Raw genomic sequence first — 22,419 nt, 5'->3', positions numbered from 1 at the left:
TCGGGCCAGGGTCACGTCAGCGCCTGTGTCCCAGAACCCTGTGACCTTTTTCCCGTCTACCTCGAGGTGTTTGAGACACTTGCTCCACAGAGGTAGCGCTGCCCCCACTCTGTAAACTGACCTCTGAGCATTTGGTCCCCCTGAGGAGCTGGTCTGTGGGGCGGACTCGGCCCAATCCGCGTACCCACTGTCAGCACCACCCACCTTGGCCGCCAGCCCCCCTGGCTTCTGGGACTCCACCCAGTTGACTCCATGACCCCCCGGCCTGCTCAACCTGTCTGGGAGCCTGGGGCACTGGGCTGCTCTATGCCCCTTTCGCCCACAGCGATAACAGCCTGGGTCTTGTTGTGTCCCTCGGGCCGGCTGCTCTGTCCAGGCTCTGCTTGGCTCTCTGGGGGGTGGGTGGCTGGCCCCTCTTTCCTGGGCTCGCCCAAGAGGTGGTCCCCTCTGTCGTACGGTCAGGAACCGGTCTCTCTGAGATTCTCGGTCCCTCCGGGACTCCCTCTCCCTCCGGGACAACCTCTCTCCGAGACTCCCTCTCTTTGTGGGGCTCACTTTCAAACCTGGCCCGGCTGTTTGTGAAGTCATCTGCCAGTTTCCCTGCATCGTGTGAATCCCCAGGCCTCCGGTCCATGAGCCACACCCTCAGGTCAGGTGCACACATCTCGTAGAATCGCTCCAGGACCGCCAGCTCGATCAGGTCCTCTACGGACTGGGCTCCCATTCCAAACGCCCACTTCCGGTAGTATTGCCTCAGGCGGGCGGTTGTATCTACATAGGTTTCCTCTGGCCTCTTCTGCGCCTCCTGGAACTTCTTCTTGTACCTCTCCGGAGTCAGCCTGAACTTATGCAGCAGGGCCTGTTTGAACCGTTCATAGTCCCCAGGCTGCAGCCCCTCCAGCTGGCTGAGCACCGCTGCGGCCTTCTGGCCCAGCAAGGGGGTGAGGTGTCGGAGCCATTCGGCTGGGGGAACCTCGTGCAACTCACAGGCTCGCTCAAAGGCTGTAAGGAACTCGTCCATGTCCCCTGGGTCCTGACACTGGGCCAGCACACGCGTCTCCAAGTGACTGGCCACCCCGAGCCGCCTGGCCCTCTCCCTGCTTACTGCAGCTGGGGCCTCTTGGCGTCTCACCTCTGCCATGGCCCACTCATGCTCCCGCTCTCGCTCTCTCTCCTCCCACTTCTCCTCCCGCTGTCTCTCTTGTAGCTGGCGCTCGTGCTCATGCTCTCTTTCCCGTTCCTGGCGCTCACGTTCCCTCTGCCGTTCCTGGGCTTCCAGTTCCTTTAATCTCACCTCGAGCTCCAGCCACCGCAGCTCTGCGGCGGGGGACTCTGCCCGCGATGGACCACCGCTAGCTGAGCGCGACCTGGCGGGCACCATGTGTGTCTGACGGCGTCGAGCCCTGGCTCCTGTCGGAGAATCCGAAACGCTTCCCGAGACTGACCGGCCACTTTCTGCCGGGACAGGCTCTGCCCCCCCGGATCGGTCATTCTCTTCCAGCTGGGCAATCAGCTGGGCCTTGGTCACCTTCCCCATGGTCAGGCCCCTCTCTCTGCACAGCCCCGCTAGCTCTGCCTTTTGGAGTCGGGTATAATCCATCTCCCTGCTGTCTCCTGGGGTATCCACTCACCAGCAGCAGCTGCAGGAATTGCTCTGTTCCCCCTCTGGCTCTGGTGAGACTCCTTCCTTCTCTTGCGCTCAGTCAGCCACTGCTGGGAGCTCATCCGTGGGTGCAGTGCATCCCACTTCTGACACCAGTGTGATGGGGTTCAGGGGTCCCCCTGCACTGCACCCTGTCCGCTGGCAGGAGTGACTCTCACTCAGCAGGTACAACAGAAGGTTTATTAGGCAACAGATGCCCAGTTTCTCACAGAAGCGACAGTACAGCAGCCAGAGACAGTCCTTCCAACCCGTCCTGGGGAGAGGACCCCGAGGGGTGCCCCTCTGGGGTGTAGCTTTCCCCCTCCTCTGGCTGGCTGCCTTCCAGCTCCTCTTTCCCTCGCCTCTAACTGCCACCCCCTGATTCAAAAAAACCCAGCTCCGCTCCTCCCTGCTCTTTGTTCAGGGCAGAGGTGTTACCTGCCAGTTGTAGCATCACATCCAGCCTGACTCTCACATGCACCCCCCCGACTCCATCACAGGTGTCTAGGGTAGGTCCTGCGCACCTCAGCCGGGCCCTGTCATTGGGCTTCTGGGGTGGGGGTGGGGGGCCTCTGAGGCCACTTCTTCCTGGGGACGGGAAGGGCCCACCTCAGCGCCTGGCCAGCTCGGCTGGTGGGACCAGCACAGCCCTGCTGGGTCTGTCTGCCCCGGGCTAGACCTGCACAGAACACCCAGCGTCTGCCTGCCCAGCCCCTGCACGCACAGCCCCCCGGCCTCACCCGCTGCTCGCTGGGGACAGCCCCTGCCCACTGCTGTACAACTGGCCCGTGGGGAAGGGAGAGCACACGGCTGGTGCAGCCGGGAGACCATGAGCTGAACCGGAGGGTGCCCGGCCGCCAGCCTGGCAGCGCACAGCTCAACACCCTCCTTGCCCGGCTCTCAGGCCCAGCCCAGGGCCTGCTCAGCGCGCGCTTGGCCAGCCGGCTGCCTGCCTGCACTGCACCACGCCGAACTCTGACTTGCCACCAGCCACTCCAATGGTGCCAGGCCCAGTGCCTCCAGGTTCGACCCAGCCCAAGGCTGGCACATGCCCGGGGCAAACCACAGCCGGCTAGCGCACTTCGTAGCCATCTTCTCCAGAGCAGGGCGTCCCAGGCTGACTCAGAGATCTGGACTCCATGACCAGGTCCCATGCCTCCCCCGCGGGCAGCGTGGGCCTGGCTGACCAGCTGTAATGCAGGTGGGTTCTCCAGGCACTGCTGAGAGCCAACCTGGGCAAACTGCTTAGAAGAGGGCTACTTACAGCCCAGACTCGGGGTGGGTCCTCCACCGTAAGGCACCAAACCCATCACACAGGGTGCATCCGCTGCGTCTCTGGCCAGCCAGAAGCAACTGGCTCAGGCTTCCCAGCTTCCCCTGTGCCTCAGTCAGTCCCCTGCTTGCTCAGGTGAGAGCTTATAACGACCAATCTCACATGGGCTTCCAGTCCCAGACCACCAGCCACATCCCAGGTCAGTGAGTACCTCAGACCTTACCCAAAGGGCGCACTGGGCCCGGCCTCTGGCGTCTAACATCTGAAGGGTTATTAACAAAAGAAAGAACGAACAGGGGTGTGACGGTCCTGGATCTTTAAATCAAATCTGGATGCCATTTCTATCCCCATTGTACATAGTGGCACCAAATCTTGTGCCAAATGGGCCAAGAGAGATGTCTGGTGAAAGCCGGGGGTGCCCCGAGTCTGGCTGTGGCGCTTACATGTCTGTGCCACGTTTGTGTGTGAAGTTTGGATACTGGCTTTATCCCTGACCTAGAAATGTTTTCGTGCTGATTCACAGCAGGAGCTGTGATCACCTCCCTGGTCAGGTGACATGGGCTGAACAAAGGGACGGATGCCCAGACGTTGAATACACATCTCAGGAATATGGGACTTGTCCTCTGGGATGCAGCCAATGGCAGAACACCACCGTAGCCCACCTGGTCAGGTGATACTGCAGTGCCTGTGGGAGAAGAAAGGAGTTTTTCCTCCATGTGTCAAGCTATGAGATGGTCCTGGCAGTGACCATCTTGGTTCTCCAAACTTCACTAACTGACCCTGTAGAAACTGGGGTCCCACCCCTCCTGGGTGTGCATTCAGTGACTTTCAAGAAATCAGCATGTACCATCGCAGGCCTGTGTCAATAGCCGTAACTGACGTATGTAATGTCGTGCTTTAACCATTTTTCTCTCTCACCCTGTTTTTTCTTTCTTTACTAGCTACAAGAATAAAGGGAAACAAGAAGGCTTTTTACAAATACATTGGTAACAAGAGGAAGACCAAGGAGAGGGTAGGGCCATTGGTCAGTGACGAGGGAGCAACAGTAACAGGGAATTTGGAAGTGGCAGAGATGTTTAATGATTTCTTTGTTTCGGTATTCACTGAGAAATCTGAAGGAATGCCTGACATAGAGAATGCTAGTGAAAAAGGGGTAGGTTTAGAAGTTGAAATAAGAAAAGAACAAATTAAAATTTACTTAGAAAAATTAGATGTCTGCAAATCACCAGGGCCGGATGAAATGCATCCTAGAATCCTCAAGGAGCTGATATAAGAGGTATCTGAGCCTTTAGCAATCATTTTTGGAAAATCATGGGAGAGGGGAGAGATTCCAGAAGACTGGAAAAGGGCAAATATAGTACCCATTTATAAAAAGGGGAACAAGAATAACCCGGGAAACTACAGGCCAGTCAGCTTAACTTCTGTCCCAGGAAACATAATGGAGCAGGTAATTAAAGAAATCATCTTCAAGCAATTGGAAGGTGGTAAGGTGATAGGGAACAGCCAGCATGGCTTTGTTAAAAACAGATCATGTCAAACCAATCTAATAGCTTTCTTTGATAGAATAACGAGTCTTGTGGATAAGAGAGAAGCGGTGGGTGTGGTATACCTAGACTTCAGTAAAGCATTTGACACGGTCTCACATAATATACTTATCAATAAACTACGCAAATACAACTTAGATGGGGCTACTATAAGGTGGGTGAGCAACTGGCTGGATAACCGTACCCAAAGAGTAGTTATTAATGGTTTTCAATCCTGCTGGAAAAGTATAACTAGTGGGGTTCCGCAGGGGTCTGTTTTAGGACCGGTTCTGTTCAATATCTTCATTAACGATTTAGGTATTGACATAGAAAGTACACTTATTAAGTTTGCAGATGATACCAAGCTGGGAGGGGTTGCAACTGCTTTGGAGGATAGGGTCATAATTCGAAAGGATGTGGATAAACTGGAGAAATGGGCTGAGGTAAACAGGATGACGTTTAATAAGGACAAATGCAAAGTGCTCCACTTAGGAAGGAACAATCAGTGTCACACATACAGAATGGGGAGATACTGCCTAGGAATGAGCACAACAGAAAGGGATCTAGGGGTTATAGTGGACCACAAGCTAAATAGGAGCCAACAGTGTGATGCTGTTGCAAAAAAAGCAAACATGATTCTGGGATGCACTAACAGGTGTGTTGTGAACAAAACACGAGAAGTCCTTCTCCCGCTCTACTCTGCACTGGTTAGGCCTCAGCTGGAGTATTGTGTCCAGTTCTGGGCACCGCAGTTCAGGAAGGATGTGGAGAAATTGGAGAGGGTCCAGAGGAGAGCAACGAGAACGATCAAAGGTCTAGAGAACATGACCTACGAAGAAAGGCTGAAAGAACTGGGCTTGTTTAGTTTGGAAAAGAGAAGATTGAGGGGGGACATGATAGCAGTTTTCAGGTATCTAAAAGGGTGTCATAAGGCAGAGGGAGGGAACTTGTTATTCCTTGCCTCTGAGGATAGAACAAAAGGCAATGGACTTAAATTGCAGCAGGGGAGGTTCAGGTTGGACATTAGGAAAAAGTTCCTAACTGTCAGGGTGATCGAACACTGGAACGAATTGCTAAGGGAGGTGGTAGAATCTCCATCGCTGGAGATATTTAAGAAGAGGTTAGATAGTTGGTTTTCAGAGATGGTCTAGAAAGTGCTTGGTCCTGCCATGAGGGCAGGGGGCTGGACTCGATGGCCTCTCGAGGTCCCTTCCAGTCCTACTCTTCTATGATTCTGTGATTAATAAACCTTTAGACGTTAGAGTCTAAAGGATTGGCCCAGCGTGCTGTTTAGGGTAAGAACCAAGTATATATTGACTGTGGACTGTGGCTGGACCCTTTAGGGGCCGGAAGAATCTGTGTAGAGTTGGTGAAATAGGTTTTAAGACCTCTCACCTGAGTAGAGGGCTGTTGGGCTTGGCTTTTGGAAGCAGCTAGAGAATCCGTGGCTTTGCTTGTGTGGCTTCTGGCTGGCCAGTGGGGCTGGCAGAGGTACTTTTGTGGCTAGTTTGATATGCCTTAGCCAGAAGGAAATCCCAGCCCAGCCTGTAAATGGCCCAATTTTAAGTAGTTTTACCCTGAACTGATTTTCTTAGCTGTGCCCAGAACCCCTATCATATTACAGTGGCGTAGTTGGCAGGATCCACAGAATGAGGTCAGCGGAGCTTGGGAGAAGGACCCCATGCTGCTCTAAGTCTGAATTTTGGGTTGAGAGTGTGTTTTTGTTAAAGTGCAGTTGCAGTGAGTCTGCCACAGCGTGAGAGGCTGGAAAGAAAAGCCCTGGAAGAGAAGTGATGTAAAAGAAAACTCTCCTTTAACAAACATGCTACAAATGGGGAACTTGGGTCTTTGTGGCCATGCAGAAGCAGCGAAGAGACAGTTTGGAAGGGGAAAGAAGAGTGGCGTTGGATTATCAATGGCAACTAGGAGACCTGCCTTTATAGGAAGAGGAAGAGATGGCTGCATTGGAAAAGAAAGAGAATGCCTGATTGACAGAGCAAATAGAAGCTGAAACTTGATTTGTGGGATTGCAGCTAAAAGTATTGCAGGAGGTTCAATAAGGACAAGTGCAGAGGCCTGCACTTGGGCTGGAAGAATCCCAAGCATTGCTACAAGCTGGGGCCCTACTTGCTCGGTAGTAATTCTGCGGAAAAGGACCTGGGAGTTGTAGTGGATGAGAAGCTGGATATAAGTCAACAGTGTGCCGTTGTAGCCAGGAAGGCTAATGGCATATTAGGTTGCATCAAGAGGAGCGTTGCCAGTAGATCCAAAGAAGTGATTGTTCCTCTTTATTCCGCTTTGGTGAGGCCGCATCTGGAGTACTGTGTCCAGTTCTGGGCCCCCAGTTATAGGAAGGATGTGGATACACTGGAGAGGGTCCGGCGGAGGGTGACCAAAATAATTACGGGGCTGGAGCATATGACCTATGAAGAAAGGTTGAGGGAACTGGGACTGTTTAGTCTGCAGAAGAGAAGCCTGTGGGGGGACTTGATAACAGGCTTCAATTTACTGAAGGGAGGCTGCAAAGAGGCTGGAGAGAGGCTGTTCATAGTGGTCATGGATGGCAGAACAAGGAACAATGGTCTCAAGTTGTGGTTGGAAAGGTCCAGGTTGAACATCAGGAAAAACTTTTTCCCTAGGAGGGTGGTGAAGCATTGGAATGGGCTACCCAGGGAAGTGGTGGAGTCTCCATCCCTGGAGGTGTTTAAGTCTCACCTCGACAAAGCCCTGGCAGGGCTGATCTGATGGGTTTGGTCCTGCTTAGAGCGGGGGGCTGGACTCTATGGCTTTTTTAGGTCTCTGCCAGCTCTATTGTTCTATGATTCTCTGATTCTAAGCTAAAGCAGCAGTGCCGTGGAAACCCCATGTGTGACTCTTTTGGGACGGGGTCTGACTATAGCATGTCGGGTATGTCTGAAAATGGGTATAGATGTAACTCTTCTATATTGCCTGTTGCTAACAGGGAGGTTTGTGAAGGTGCTGTATGGGGCTCTGAGCAGCTCACTGTCATTAACCTTGCTCTGGCCAAAGAGAAGGTTTCTCTAACTGTGGGCCTGGGGACGTTAGCTGTCTGTCTCAGCTGGGTGGCAGCGTGTCCATGAGTGAGATTCCTGTGTGGGTCTGGTGGCTCAGGCGGGAGTCTGGAGTTAGAACAGAAGCAGGAAAATCGCTGAGGCCAGGAAAAGGTTAAAAATCAGGTTCAAATCCTCCCTGAGGAAAAGGGCAAAGTTTGCATTAGGGAGGGGCGTCAGGCTTGTGCGTGGACCCCGCAAGGGAAAGAGTGCGTCTGGCCCATTGTCTGTTAGGGCAGCCAGGCATATGCCAGAGGAGAGCGATGTGTTTAAGAAAGCACAGTGTGATCAGCCATTGTCTGTGCAGAGAAGCAGTTTGTCCGCCGGGTGTAGCAAGTTGTCTGTGAGAGAAGCTGGCTCACCTTCCAGGTGTGTGTCTGAAATGAGCCATGGGGCTGGGACACAGGCGAGCGTTTGTCCGTCTGAGGAGAACAGCCTGGGGAGAGAGCAGGGCTTGCATTTAAGAGTGGTGCGTAAAAGGAAACTAATTCTTCGTCTGAGCCTGGGGGGTGGTGCTCGGGATGGTGCAGGGGCCCAGAGTTGGGTCTGAGAGCAGCTGAAGCCCAGTCAGGGAATGGTCTTAGGTCTGGGTCTTCTAGGGAGGATGATGCTGGAACTCGGTCTAACCCAGCTTGTATCATAGGGGAATCCCAGATACCAGCCGCTTCGGGTGCCTGTTCTTTGCCTGTTGCAGAGGTGTTGCTGGGAGGCGGGAGAGAACTGTCTGGGCAGAGTGCGCCCCAGCCAGGACACCAGGCGAGCAGGATGGCAGCGTGGTTGTGCTGCCTGCTGGCAGCGTGGAAGCCTGCAGCAAAGGGGAGCAGCGGGCTCCTGGCTGTTCGCCTAGTGGCTCAGACTGGTTACTGGAGAGGGGCCAGCAGCAGGGTGACCATCCCTCCTGTATCAGGCAGGATGGGCCCATATTTGGGAGGCCAAAAAGGCGTCCTGACATTTTTTAAAAGGGCCTCATTGTCCTGTGTGTGAGCTCAACCCCGCTGACCTTTTCTGCCAGCAGCTGCGCTGGTGCCGCTGCTGGCAGGAGTCACTTTCCCGAGCCGCGGGGGAAGCAGGGGTGGCTGCCACATTCCTGCCACTTTCCTGGGGCGGCCTGGCAGCTGCCGCCTCCTTCCCAGCTCCCTGGGTGTTGGCGGAGCTGGGAGGAGCCGCCCCTCCCCACCCGTATCTCCCTATCCTGTATTTGGGACAGGGCGGTGTGCTCGTCCGAGCCGGCGGTGGTCCTGGGTGTGCGAAGCGCGGATGGACTCGGTTGTGGCTGAGCAGGGCAGGGCCCCTTGTGACAGGGTGAGGCCGGGGAGCGAGCACAAGAGGGCAAAGCAGGGCTGGCAAACAGACGGGGTGGGAGCAGCTAGGGAGGAAGCTGCCCGGGGTGAACTGTGGCCAGCTGGCCCCACTTCAAACAGCTTTAAACACCCCTTTGCCCAGCGGGAGGAAGGGGAGGTAATTGAGGGGAGCACAGGAGGCGAGAGGAGAGGAGCAGGGGGAGATGTCCCGGAAGAGCAGAGGAGGGGAGGTGTTCTCGGCAGCAAGGGGCTGGGGCCCCCGTCCAGGCAGCCCTGAGGTTCAGGGTGAGGCTGGACAGGACTGATCCCCTGGGGGGAGCCGATCCAGGAGGGGGAACGTGCTGCTGCCACCGGCACTACCCGGAGGAGGTCCAGGGCGGATCGGCTGGGGAAGAGACCCAGGCAGAAGAGCTGCAGTGTGCAGGCCGAGGGGACCACACGGGGTCCCTGGGCCGGAACCTGGAGTGACTGGGTGGGGCCCGGGTCCCCCCCAGACCACTATCCCCACCCCAGTCCCTAGAGGGGCAACAGCATCCTGGCTGTGGGGCCAGGGGACTGAACAGAGGCCTGGAGCCCAGGACCAAGGTTGGCCTCATCGTGCCCTGTAAGGATGGAATTGCTGTTTGAGGGCACTGCTGAGGCAGGGAACCCCCCAGGAGTTTCCCCAGGCAGCCTGTGGGGACGACTGGGAACGGCAGCAGGGGGGCTCAGAGCAATCAGGAGCGTTGCTGGTCTGCTGGCAGGGCAGGCGGAGGCACAGCCTTGTCCCTCCCCCTGCTGTGCTCCTACACACAGGAGGGTGATCTCAGGCCAGGGCACCACCGGGTCCGAGCCACAGGCAGCAAAGCCCTGTCTATAGCATAATTCGAACCCGGGACACCTTCGTCAGGGACAATACCCTATCTCCACGGGGTCACGGCATGGGCTGTGGGAAGCGAGCGTATGTAGATCAGTTGGATTGATCGGATTCCCAGATGACTGGCCCAACCAACACTGTGACCCCGTGGAGATAGGGTATTGTCCTTGACGAGGGTGTCCCGGGTTCGAATTATGCTATAGACAGGCCTCCCAGGTTCAAATTGTGCCATCGACTGCCACTTACGCACATCTGATGAGTTCTAATGAGAATGAAACCGGCCACGTGCTAACATGGTTTCATTGGGACCCTATTCTAATAACTAGAGTCAGCCCCAAGGAGGGCGTGCTTACAGGTCACTCACTTGTGAACGTACCACATGTGCCCAACAGTAGTTGGTCCAATTATCTGGGAAGGTGATCAGTCCCACTGACCCCCAGCAAAGCCCTTGGGCTACAGCGGCACAGCCCTGGGGAAGGGTTCCCTACGGCCCAGGCAGCTGGACTTGGCTGCCCGCGCACTGTTACAAGCCAGGCAGCTGGGCCCCAGGAAGGGCAGCTGGGATCTGAGCCAGCACCAGCTGCACAGAGATGGGGCTCGGTGGTTTGTGGTGGAGCTGGGTCCAAGCTGGGTAGTCCCAGCCCTCCTCCTGCCCCTGCAGGTTTAACGCCACAGGCTGGTCTGCAGAGCTGGCGCAGGAGCCTGGCCAGGCCAGGAGCAGGGGGTTCTCCCCCGGCCAGGGCCTGCCTCCCCTGGGGCAGGTGTTGGGAGGGCACCGGCTAGAGGGCTGTGGCTGAGGAGGGGCTTGGAGGGTTTCCAAGGGGGGGCACTGGCACACACTGATGCGGGTGGCACCCGCAGGGGGCTGCGGGGCAGGCTCTGGGCACACCCCTGGCCACGCCAAGCCCAGGAGAGCAGAGCCTGCCTTACAGCACCTGCCTAGCCCAGCCGGCTGCCAAGGCCTGGTGGAGCAGGAAGGTGCCCATGGTGGCAGCCTGCTGGGTGTCCCAGAGCCCATGCCAAGCCCCACCCCCTTCCAGGCTGGGGGGCACATGCAGAACCCAGCTGCAGCCACCTGGCATGTGCCACCTCCACCCCCCACCCCAGCAACTTGTGGCATTTAGAGCCCTCTCGCCAGCAGGAGCACAGCCTGGCCCTGGGCACACACACAGGTGGGCTCACTGCCTCCTGCCCAAGGGCACTATTTAGGGTGCTCTGGGGCCCCTCCTCTCCCTGGCAGGAGCGCCAGCTGGCCGCAGCCTGGTGGGGGGCCCTGCTGGGGGGCTGGAAGAGGCCATGTGAGGCATTGGCATGGGTCGGCCACGTGCCCATAGATCTTGTGCCACTGCGAGAGGGACGTGGGCTGGTCCTGGGCACTGGCTGGCGCGAGGGCAATGGCTCAATGCAGTTTGCCTCTGCCACAGCCTGTCCCTGCAGGTGACCCCAGCGCTCCCCCGTCTCCCTTGCAGCTCCTTTCAGGCCTCAGACCTGCCCACCTCATGTCACTGAGCCCTGTCGCAGGCAGCTCTGGCCTCTGCTGCAGCCCCCACGCCGGCGCTGCCCCTGTGCACAAGCCCCGCTTGGCAAGCCTCAGTGCCACCCGGCCACGGGCCACGCACCCCGCCAGTGGCTGCTGCAAGGCGCAGTCCGGCGTGCACCACTGGCACAACACTGCCCGCAGCACAGGCCGGGGTGAGCTGTGTCCAGGGCACAGCCGGGGGCTCAGATTCCAGCGAGAGCCGGGAGCCAGCTCCACGCCCATCCCGCTGGCAGGGGCTGCCCTATCCTCAGCCCACAGGTCACTGCTGGCACTCAGGGCCCTGGCAGCCTCCCGCCCCACTGCTGGGCACTTGCCACCCAAAGAGCAGTCACCCCCCATGGAGCACACTGCATGAGCCTGCCCAGGGGACCTGCCCCACCCTGCCCCCAGAGCTGGGACGAAGCCGTTCTACTGCCAGGTACCAGCTGGGCAGGGGTGGTTGCACCCCCGAGAAGGAACCCGGAGCTGGAGGGACTGAAGGCTTCTCCCGACGCACGGGGCTTCCTGGACATCCAGGGCCTCACGTGCAGCTCTCTCTAGCGAGCATGTGTTCTGTAAGGCAGAGCCGCCTGTCCCTGGGCTGGGAGCCCCACTGTCTGGGGGAAACTGAGGCACAGAACAAGACGAGCCCCCGAATTCCCCTTGCTTCAAGGTCCCACAGGGAGCTGGTGGCGGGGCAGGGGATCGCTGCTGGCTCCCCCAAGGCACAGGCCAGTGCCCTCTGTGCCATTACTGGAGGCGTGATCAACGTGCCAAACGTTCCTGCCACCCCGCTAGATGTTTGCACCAAATCTTGTACAGAGGGGGCCCGGGCCGGCGTCCGCTGAGAGCTGGGGGGGTCGCTGGCTTTGTTGACGCTGTGCTTCTGCATGGATCAGTTTTGTGTCGGAAGCTGGCTCTGTACTTGTATTGCAAAGGTTTGCGCCTGGGAGCATGCCGCGGTGCGGAAAGCGTTCCTAGTCGAGCCAGCAGCAGCGCTCCCCGGCCAGCGCGCCTCAAAGGGGGCCAACCCACAGCAAAGGAGCTTTGCAGGGAACGTTCAGAGCAGCATGTCAGCCAGGGCTGCTACGGAGCCGTGCCTGGGCGGGTGACTTGCTCGCGTGACACACTGCCTCGGGGAGTACCACCAACACAGCCAGAGCACCGAACGCCACCGCATGGGCCAGGGTACAAACAGCGCCTGGCGGTGCCTCCGTCTGTCTTGCTCCAGCTCATCCCTTCGGGAGCAGCTCTGCTATGAGCTGGGCCCGGGAGGGAGGGTCGCTGACCTGTCCTAACAAGGACGGACTCCAGAGACTTGTGAGCTCCCAGCAATTCCACCGCTGCTGCCAGCCGGCACCGAGAGCTTTGTGATCGGGGTGTGTGATGTGATTGCTGGAGCACTTTCACGCTCACCATCCTCTGTCTTTCTTGTGTCAATAACCCTTCCCATGTTAGATGCCAGAGGCCAGGCCCAGCGCGCTCTTTGGGTGAGGTCTGAGGTACTCACTGACCTGGGATGCAGCCGGTCCCTTTGGGACGGGAAGAACCTGTGTGGATTTGGGGAGGTGGGTTTCCATAACCTCTCACCTGTGTGCGGAGGGGACGGGCTGTGGCTGCAGTGTCGGAGGGAAGTGCCGGGGTCACTTCTCGCTGGCCAGTGAGGCGACGGCCGTGCTCGGTGTGACGGGTTTGGTGCCTTGTGGCAGAAGATGCCCAGCCTGGGGCTGCCAGTAGCCCTGTCTGAGCAATTCACCCTGATGTGTCCCTCTCAGCCGTGCCCCCGAAACTCACTATATTACAGCAGACGCGCTCGCCCATCCTTCCGCCTGAGTTACTGCCCTGGGAGCCCCTTTGGAGCACCAGCTCGCCTGGGCAGGGGAGTTAGGGGTTCCCGGTGCCCATGGCCGCTGAGTGAAGGAGAGCCCAGGGGTTGGCCTCCAGCCAGCTGGTGGCTGCAGGGGAAGCAGGGGCTTGCTGAGCTGTGGCTCCCCCCCGGAGGGGTGACCTCCCCAGGACCATGCAGGGCCCACCCCCTCCTGGCTGACTGCATACCCAGCCCCTCTCCGCAGGGTTGGCGACAGGGCCAGCTGAGCGGTTCCCATGGGGGTCAGAGGGCTCTCTCTTGCCCCAGAGCGGCTGGTTTGGCACGGGCTGGCAGGCTGCCTGGGAGAGGGGCCTTGCCCAGCCCTCACCTTCAGGGTGCCTGTGATGGGTGACCCCATCCCGGGCATGCACCAGGGGGGCACCCACTGGACGCCAGGGCACCTGCCAGGGGACAGCGAGTTCTGCTGTTCCCACTCGCTCTGGCCCCTTCCCAGCCCCAGCACAGCAGCCGCAGGCTCCCGGCATTGGGCCCTTTATTCGCACCCAGGCGGGTCGACACCGGCTCACTGCTCCTCACGCCCAGGCCGATGCCCAGCCGTTACTGGAGCTGGGGCGCAGCTCCCGCCAGGGTACCAGAGGCCCCGGGCTTGGAGGGAGCAGCTGAGAGTCCTCCCGCACCCGTCACTGCCCTTGGGCCACACGGCACCCAGCCCTACGCGCACTGACCGGGGGATTTCCTCAGGGCTCCCCCTGCCCGACCCAGGTGCTGGATGCTGTTACGTTCCCCCAGGCTGGGCAGGCGCTCGGAGTGGCTCTGGTCCTGGGGGGGCCTACGTCTCCCGGGGCTGCCTTTGCCAGCCCCCAACCAGAGCCCATTCCCATGGGGGCCTAGGGGGAGAGGCGGCCAGGTGTGGGGGCAGCCAGGGCCTGTATCCCTTGCCTGGCTGGCATCAGCCCAACATGCCCTCCAGAGCCACAGGGGGCGCCAGCTGGGCCCAGCTTTGGTCTGTTAAGGAGCTGTAGTGCCCAGAGGTGCCCACTGCAAGGGCCCTGGGCACAGTGTCTCCCGCCACACGCAAACCCTCCGGCACTGCCCCACGCCCACTGCACTGTCACCCAGTGCCCAGCCAGGCTCCCCCTGCACCCACACAGGCACCTCTGCCTGGAGACACACCCTGCCGTCTGCCCCTCCTGGCTGGGCTGGAGCCTCTCCGAGCCAGCCGGGCACTGTGCCCACAGCCTGCGCCTGGGCCTCCCCACGCCCCACAGAAGGGCCCCCAGCAAGGTTCCCTGGGGCAGCCGGAGCCACACAGGGCCTGTGCGGAGGCAGAGGAGACCAGTGCCAGCTCCGCCCACCCCGGCTCAGGGCCAGGTCCCGTCTCCCCACACCCCGGGCTCAGGGCCAGGTCCCCTTCCTCCCGGGCTTAGGGCCAGCACCCCAACTCCTCCCCTCCCACCCCGGGATCAGGGCCAGGTCCTGTTCCCCCCCCACTGGTTCATGGCCAGCTCCCGTCCCTCCCCCCCGCCCCAGCCCCAGCTCAGGGCCCAGCACCCCTTCCCCCGGGCTCAGAGCCAGGTCCCCCCCGGCTCCAGGCCAGCATCCCGCCTCCTCCCCAAGCCCGGCTCAGGGCCAGCTCCCCCATCTCCTCCCACTCAGCCCAGCGCCCCCACCCCCTCCCCCCACCCCGCCAGGCTCTCAGCTCTGGAGGTTTCCATCCCGCCTGCCCCCCCAGATGCAGCTGTGGCCCTGGGCCAGGTGCCAACACGTGGAAGCCATTACGCGGGCGCCTGGCGGGCAGAGCCGCGCCGAGGTGCCTAGGAGCAGACATGGTGCAGGCTGCTGCCCTCTGGCTGGCCAGCGCTGCCCCAGGGCTGCTCCAGCCCCCACAGCAAAGCCACCCCTGCAGTGCCGTGGCCCAAGCGGTGGCGGGGCGGGCGTGGGGCTCTGCCGGGGAAGGGGGCGACCCCCGACACCGCGCAGATAGAGCCGTCCTTCCACCTGCTCTCACAGCCCCCTTTATTGGGATCCTGTGGGCTGCCCCCCCCTCCCCCCGGGTGGGACACACCCTGGGGGAGGGAGCGACAGGCACCCTCCCGTGCGCTGCAGGTGGGGGGCGGAGGAGGGGGTCTGCATCGGCGCCCTGAACCCAGGCTCCCGCTGTCCGCAGAGCTGCCGGGACATTGGCCACAAGCCTGGCACCAGGACGGGGCTTGGCTGCGTCCCTGCAACCCCCCATGAGCCCAGAAGCTTCACCTCCTCGGCTTCCCGGGCACTGCCCCCTCCACGCACCCCCAGCCAGTCCCCATCGGGCGCAGATCCGGCTCAGGTCCACACGCTGCCACTGCCCAGGGCACCGCCAGCATTGCCTGCCCTTGGCCAAGCGCCACCCATCTCTCCTGGGCGCTCTTCACACCCGCATGTCCTGGGGCCGCGGCCAGGCATCGACAGGGCAGCCGGCTCAGTCCTGGGCTGCAGGCCACGGCGCGGTGCGAACTGCGGAGTCCAGAGCAGCCTGGTTCCTGGCGAGGGGCGAGCCGGGCGCTCAGGCCAGCAGCGGTGGGCCGGGTCCTGCTACAAGATCTGCGCCTCTGCGGAGAGGGAGAACGGGGCGTTACCGGACTGAGAGGAACATGCCGATCACCGTGGCAACCGCTACCCCGCGCCAGGGGCCACGGGCGGGCCGGGGCCAGACTTGCGCTTCGCTGCTGGCGGGCGCCCTGCTCGTGGGCACGCGGCTGGATGGGCCCCGGAGACGTGCCTGGCAGCTGTGCCAGCCCCTCAGTGACCCCGCGGGGTCCCTCACCCACGTGGCCGGGCCCGGCTGCTCATCCGACGGGCTGGGGAGCCCTGGAGGCACCAGCTGCGCTGACCGTCCCCCCTGCGCCTGGGCCCAGGCATCCGGCTGCACAGAACCGAGTCACGTTGGACGGGGACGGGGACGGGGACGGGGACGGGGACGGGGCCCGGGCCTGGCCCCGGGACTCCCCCCTCCATCTCTGGGCGCCGTCACAGCCCGGGCTCTGCGCTCCCTTCTGCGCGGGGCCCTGGGCATTCCTCCTGCTCAGCCCCGGCGCCGGGTCTGGGCCACACGCCGCAGCCTGGAGTTCCCTGGTAAGATCCTCTCAAGTGTGCCCAGGCCCCCTAGGACACAGGAGCAGGTTGTGGGGGGAGGCCTCCCCTTGTGCCCACTGTCAGCAAGAACCGCCCTGCCCGTGGGCAGCGCCCGCCTCTCTGCACAGAGCTGCTCTCACCCCCCATGTGCAGCGCCCGGCTCAGGGCAGCCAGGAGTGGGGTGTGGCCCCACAGCCTCCCCCTCAGCCATGTTGGCTCTCCTGACCCACACCCCGAGCCCTCCCCCCGGCACTGTCCCAGCATTCCGCACCCGGCCCTATGGGCCCCACACGACAGCCCCTCCCCATGGCCTGGCGCCCCTCCTACCAGCTACCAGCTGCCTTCTGCTGACCCACAACGCTGTATGCACCAGCCAGCACACAGCCCACCTCTCACCAACACAGCCCCACACCGCGCCAGCCAGCACACAGCCCAGCTCCCACCAACACAGCCCCACACCGCGCCAGCCAGCACACAGCCCAGCTCCCACCAACACAGCCCCACACCGCGCCAGCCAGCACACAGCCCAGCTCCCACCAACACAGCCCCACACCGCGCCAGCCAGCACACAGCCCAGCTCCCACCAACACAGCCCCACACCGCGCCAGCCAGCACACAGCCCAGCTCCCCAACACAGCCCCACACCGCGCCAGCCAGCACACAGCCCAGGTCTCCCCAACACAGCCCCACACTGCGCCAGCCAGCACACAGCCCAGCTCCCCGACACAGCCCCACACTGCGCCAGCCAGCACACAGCCCCATTCCCCAACACAGCCCCACACTGCACCAGCCAGCACACAGCCCAGCTCCCCGACACAGCCCCACACTGCGCCAGCCAGCACACAGCCCCGTTCCCACCAACACAGCCCCACACTGTGCCAGGCAGGACACAGCCCAGCTCCCCGACACAGCCCCACACTGCGCCAGCCAGCACACAGCCCAGCTCCCCGACACAGCCCCACACTGCACCAGCCAGCACACAGCCCAGCTCCCACCAACAGAGCCCCACACTGCGCCAGCCAGCACACAGCCCAGCTCCCCAACACAGCCCCACACTGCACCAGCCAGCACACAGCCCAGTTCCCTGACACAGCCCCACACTGCGCCAGTCAGCACACAGCCCAGCTCCCCAACACAGCCCCACACTGCACCAGCCAGCACACAGCCCAGCTCCCCGACACAGCCCCACACTGTGCCAGCCAGCACACAGCCCAGCTCCCACCAACACAGCCCCACACTGCACCAGCCAGCACACAGCCCAGCTCCCTGACACAGCCCCACACTGCGCCAGCCAGCACACAGCCCCGTTCCCACCAACACAGCCCCACACTGCGCCAGCCAGCACACAGCCCAGCTCCCCGACACAGCCCCACACTGCGCCAGCCAGCACACAGCCCAGCTCCCCAACACAGCCCCACACTGCACCAGCCAGCACACAGCCCAGTTCCCTGACACAGCCCCACACTGCGCCTGTCAGTACACAGACCAGCTCCCCAACACAGCCCCACACTGCACCAGCCAGCACACAGCCCAGCTCCCCGACACAGCCCCACACTGCGCCAGCCAGCACACAGCCCAGCTCCCACCAACACAGCCCCACACTGCGCCAGCCAGCACACAGCCCAGCTCCCTGACACAGCCCCACACTGCGCCAGCCAGCACACAGCCCAGCTCCCTGACACAGCCCCACACTGCGCCAGCCAGCACACAGCCCCGTTCCCACCAACACAGCCCCACACTGCGCCAGCCAGCACACAGCCCAGCTCCCACCAACAGAGCCCCACACTGCACCAGCCAGCACACAGCCCAGTTCCTTGACACAGCCCCACACTGCGCCAGCCAGCACACAGCCCAGCTCCCCGACACAGCCCCACACTGCGCCAGCGAGCACAGTCCCGTTCCCACCAACACAACCCCACACTGCGCCAGCCAGCACACAGCCCAGCTCCCCAACACAGCCCCACACTGCGCCAGCCAGCACACAGCCCAGCTCCCACCAACACAGCCCCACACTGCGCCAGCCAGCACACAGCCCAGCTCCCACCAACACAGCCCCACACTGTGCCAGCCAGCACACAGCCCAGCTCCCACCAACAGAGCCCCACACTGCGCCAGCCAGCACACAGCCCAGCTCCCCGACACAGCCCCACACTGCGCCAGCCAGCACACAGCCCAGCCCCCCGACACAGCCCCACACTGCGCCAGCCAGCACACAGCCCAGCTCCCCAACACAGCCCCACACTGCACCAGCCAGCACACAGCCCAGCTCCCCGACACAGCCCCACACTGCGCCAGTCAGCACACAGCCCAGCTCCCCGACACAGCCCCACACTGCGCCAACCAGCACACAGCCCAGCTCCCCGACACAGCCCCACACTGCGCCAGCCAGCACACAGCCCAGCCCCCCGACACAGCCCCACACTGCGCCAGCCAGCACACAGCCCAGCTCCCCAACACAGCCCCACACTGCACCAGCCAGCACACAGCCCAGCTCCCCGACACAGCCCCACACTGCGCCAGTCAGCACACAGCCCAGCTCCCCGACACAGCCCCACACTGCGCCAGCCAGCACACAGCCCAGCTCCCACCAACACAGCCCCACACTGCGCCAGCCATCACACAGCCCCATGCCAGGAACCCTCATCACTCACTGGGCAGGGTCCTCACATGCACGGCAGCTGCGAGGAAGTTGTGCTTCTTGCTCTCGTCCTTGCTGGGTCTCCTCTCCCGGAGCCTGTGGCAGAGAAGAGGTTGTGTGGTGCTCGGACCCTGCCTGCACTGGTGTTAGCTTCAGCCACTCCTGTGCCTGGCAGGATGGAGCCCCAGCCAGGAGCTGGCCAGCTGGGGCAGCCCCTTGCGCAGAACAGCTTAGCAGGGGCTCAGGAGTGTCCCAGCTCGCCCCTCGGCCAGGAGCCGTAATGAGTCCAGCTCCTATCCCTGGGGAGGTTGGTCTAGGGGTCCCTGGGGCAATCCCTGGGGTGTGGCGGGGGGAATCCCTGGGGCATGGAAGGGGGGGATCCCTGGAGTTGAGGGAGGCTCCCTGGAACATTCGAGGGCTTTCCCTGACTTCTGGGGCTACTCTGGCTGTCGCCATTCGCAAGGAGGCGGGAGGCAGGAAGCCGAGTGGAGGGGCGGTAGAAGGACCCCAGGCTGGGGGGCTGCAGCGGCAGGGGCAGGGCCAGGACAAGGCAACTGACTGCACCCAGAGGGGGCGCAACAGCCCGGCCCAGCCCGGCCCGGCCCGGCCCACCCCCTGCTCTCCTAGGTCTGCCCCCGCCACACCTACCAGACCGCCACGGCGATGCCCAGGGCTGCGGCCAGGATGAAGAAGGCGAAGACACCAAGCGAAACTAGGATGGTGACCTTCTCCGTGGGGTCGCTGCCATCTGCGGGAGAGGGTGGACGGCCGTCACTGCCTGGGGTTACCCACAGCTCTTGCCCGACGCCCGGAGGGCACCTCGCTGACTCCCCCACGCCAACGGCAAGGACAGGGCGGGCAGGTGAACACCAGCCCCAGCCCCAGCCCCTCCTGCCCTGCCCATCGCTGGCTTGAGTGCCCAGTGCCCTGGCCATGGGCAGAGGGGCAGCAGGCAGGCAGCTCCTTCTGTGCCAGGCTAGCTGGCCGGCGTCCTGCGCCAGTACCCATTGCCACTGCCAGCTGTACCCCACAACCGGCGCCGTACCCGGAGCCCCTCCAGCGCTGCCACGGCTGCCCTGCAGGCTGGCATTACTGCGGCCCTCCCCACAGGCCGGGACACGTCTCCCCACAGCCGGGGTCCTGCCAGAACCAGGGCCCTGTGTCGTCTGCCGGGCTGGGCCAGCCTGGGGTATGGAGCCTAGACCTGCCCCAGGACAAAGCTCAGCCCCTGCCTGAGGCAGCTCCTCCCACTGGGGCGCTCCCACCCCAGCCCCAGGGCGTCCAGGCTCCTGCTCTCTGCTGTGTCACCCCTAACTCCTGACCTGGGCCGTGTGCTCTCTGGGGAGCAGCTGGGGACTGTTAGGTCCAGCAGGGGAGGGAGTGTCCCAGTGGGGAGCTGGACCCCCCCAGAACAGAGCAGGGGAGCCCCACGGAACCTCAGCCCACATGGGACAAGCTGCGCACGGGGGCCCTGGCTCCCACCTACCCGCCCGCCCGGCTGTCAGGTGCTGCCCACTGCCCTTGCCAGGCTGGGATCCCACCCCAGCAGCCCCCTGCCTCCCCCATGGGCCCCAGCCACCTCCCTGGCTTTCCCAGCAGCCCCCACCAGGCCCCTCACCGACGGGCTCAGGGTTGGGGGCCAGCGAGGGCTCCTCGGCCGGGCACTCCAGGCCGGCCTCAGTGGTGGCTTCGTCGCCAGGGGCGGAGGTCAGGCCTGCAGCGGGGGGCCGAAAAGAGGCGGATTACTCAGGGCAGGAGCCACTACCAGTGCCACGGGGACGGCAGGACAGGGGCCAGGCTGGGGGAGATGGGAGAGACTGTGCCAGCCGAGGGGAGGTGGACAGGGACTGCACCAGACTGGGGGGAGATGGGGGGACTGTGTCGGGGAGGGGGAAAGGACGTGTGGGGGGCTGTACCCGCCGGGGACAAGCGGCTGGGTGTGCAAAGGGCAGGTAGCAGGGTGGGGCTGTACCCGCCAGGGGTGAGCGGCTGGGGGTGCACCGGGTGGGCAGCAGGGTGGGGCTGTACCCGCTGGGGACGAGCGGCTGGGGGTGCACCGGGTGGGCAGCAGGGTGGGGCTGTACCCGCCAGGGGTGAGCGGCTGGGGGTGCACCGGGTGGGCAGCAGGGTGGGGCTGTACCCGCCGGGTATGAGCGGCTGGGTGTGCAAAGGGCGGGTAGCAGGGTGGGGCTGTACCCGCCGGGGGCGAGCGGCTGGGTGTGCAAAGGGCGGGTAGCAGGGTGGGGCTGTACCCGCCGGGGGCAAGCGGCTGGGGGTGTGCCGGGCGGGCAGCAGGGTGGGGCTGTACCTGCCAGGGGCAAGCGGCTGGGGGTGCACCAGGTGGGCAGCAGGGTGGGGCTGTACCCGCCGGGGGCGAGCGGCTTGGGTGCAAAGGGTGGGCAGCAGGGTGGGGCTGTACCCGCCGGGGGCGAGCGGCTGGGTGTGCAAAGGGCGGGTAGCAGGGTGGGGCTGTACCCGCCGGGGGTGAGCGGCTGGGGGTGTGCCGGGCGGGCAGCAGGGTGGGGCTGTACCCGTCGGGGGCAAGCGGCTGGGGGTGCACCAGGTGGGCAGCAGGGTGGGGCTGTACCTGCCAGGGGCGAGCGGCTGGGGGTGCACCAGGTGGGCAGCAGGGTGGGGCTGTACCCGCCGGGGGCGAGCGGCTGGGGGTGCGCCGGGCGGGCAGCAGGGTGGGGCTGTACCCACCAGGGGCGAGCGGCTGGAGGTGCAAAGGGCAGGCAGGTAGCAGTGTGGGGCTGTACCCGCTGGGGGCGAGCAGCTGGGGGTGCACCAGGCGGGCGGGTAGCAGTGTGAGGCTGTACCCGCCGGGGGCAAGCAGCTGGGAGTGCACCGGGCGGGCAGCAGGGTGGGGCTGTACCCGCTGGGGTCGAGCGGCTGGGAGTGCACCGGGTGGGCAGCAGGGTGGAGCTGTACCCGCCGGGGGCGAGCGGCTGGGGGTGCGCCGGGCGGGCAGCAGGGTGGGGCTGTACCCGCCGGGGGCGAGCGGCTGGGGGTGCGCCGGGCGGGCAGCAGGGTGGGGCTGTGTTGTGCCATCGGGTGAACGAGGCGGGAGGCCAGCAGGCCGCAGGGAGCCCACGCCATATCCCCCGAGGCTCCTGCCTGCCCCAGCCCCCCTCACCTGGGCCGGGGGTGGCCCACGCCTCAGTGCTCCACTCGCTCCAGTTGCCGGCGTCCAGGAAGTCCTTGGCGCTGACCTGCACCACGTGCTCCAGCCCAGTGAAGGCGTCTGTGATGACCTCGGAGAGGTTCACGGTCTCCACCTGTGGGGGAGGAGGAGAAGCTGGGATGTGGGGACTCCCAGGCACAGCCCCCCTCCGGCCCCCACCCCTCCCCCAGTCTCTACCTGCGGGGGAGGGGCAGAGGCTGGGACGTGGGGTCCCCCCGCCAGCCCCCGCGCACTCACCACGGACCAGGAGCTGTGTGCGACGGGCCGGTACTGGAGCCGGAACTTGAGCTGGAAGTGGAGCTCCCTGGGCCAGGAGGCCGGGTATCGCCAGCGCACCTGCAGGCGCCGTGGGGCCGACGGGACCGGCTCCACCACCAGGCCTTCTGGGGGGTCCGGCTTAACTGGGCAGGAAGAGACGGGCAGCGCCGTGAGCAGACGCCTCCTGCCTCCCCGGGGCTCATTGGGAGTGGGGA

General features: G+C 63.1%; 1 protein-coding gene across 3 annotated transcripts in view; it reads right to left on the bottom strand.

The window, feature by feature from the left end:
* Positions 1 to 15,012: 15,012 nt before the first annotated feature.
* The window catches only part of IL11RA (interleukin 11 receptor subunit alpha), a 56,189-nt gene continuing 48,782 nt past the window's right edge, over positions 15,013 to 22,419 (bottom strand). For all 3 annotated transcript variants that reach the window (XM_074994440.1, XM_074994439.1, XM_074994438.1), the window contains exons 8-13: positions 22,184 to 22,347; positions 21,899 to 22,040; positions 20,381 to 20,476; positions 19,411 to 19,510; positions 18,776 to 18,858; positions 15,013 to 15,601 (exon numbers count right to left, since the gene is read on the bottom strand). In XM_074994440.1, coding sequence (XP_074850541.1) covers positions 15,585 to 15,601; positions 18,776 to 18,858; positions 19,411 to 19,510; positions 20,381 to 20,476; positions 21,899 to 22,040; positions 22,184 to 22,347 — 602 coding nt within the window. In that variant the 3' untranslated portion in view covers positions 15,013 to 15,584. The remainder of the gene's footprint in view (positions 15,602 to 18,775; positions 18,859 to 19,410; positions 19,511 to 20,380; positions 20,477 to 21,898; positions 22,041 to 22,183; positions 22,348 to 22,419) is intronic.

Source organism: Carettochelys insculpta, chromosome 5, assembly GCF_033958435.1.
Source record: "Carettochelys insculpta isolate YL-2023 chromosome 5, ASM3395843v1, whole genome shotgun sequence".
In the NCBI taxonomy this organism is placed as follows: domain Eukaryota; kingdom Metazoa; phylum Chordata; order Testudines; family Carettochelyidae; genus Carettochelys; species Carettochelys insculpta.
Note: the sequence above shows the minus strand (reverse complement) of the source record. Positions and strands in the feature narration are given on the sequence as shown.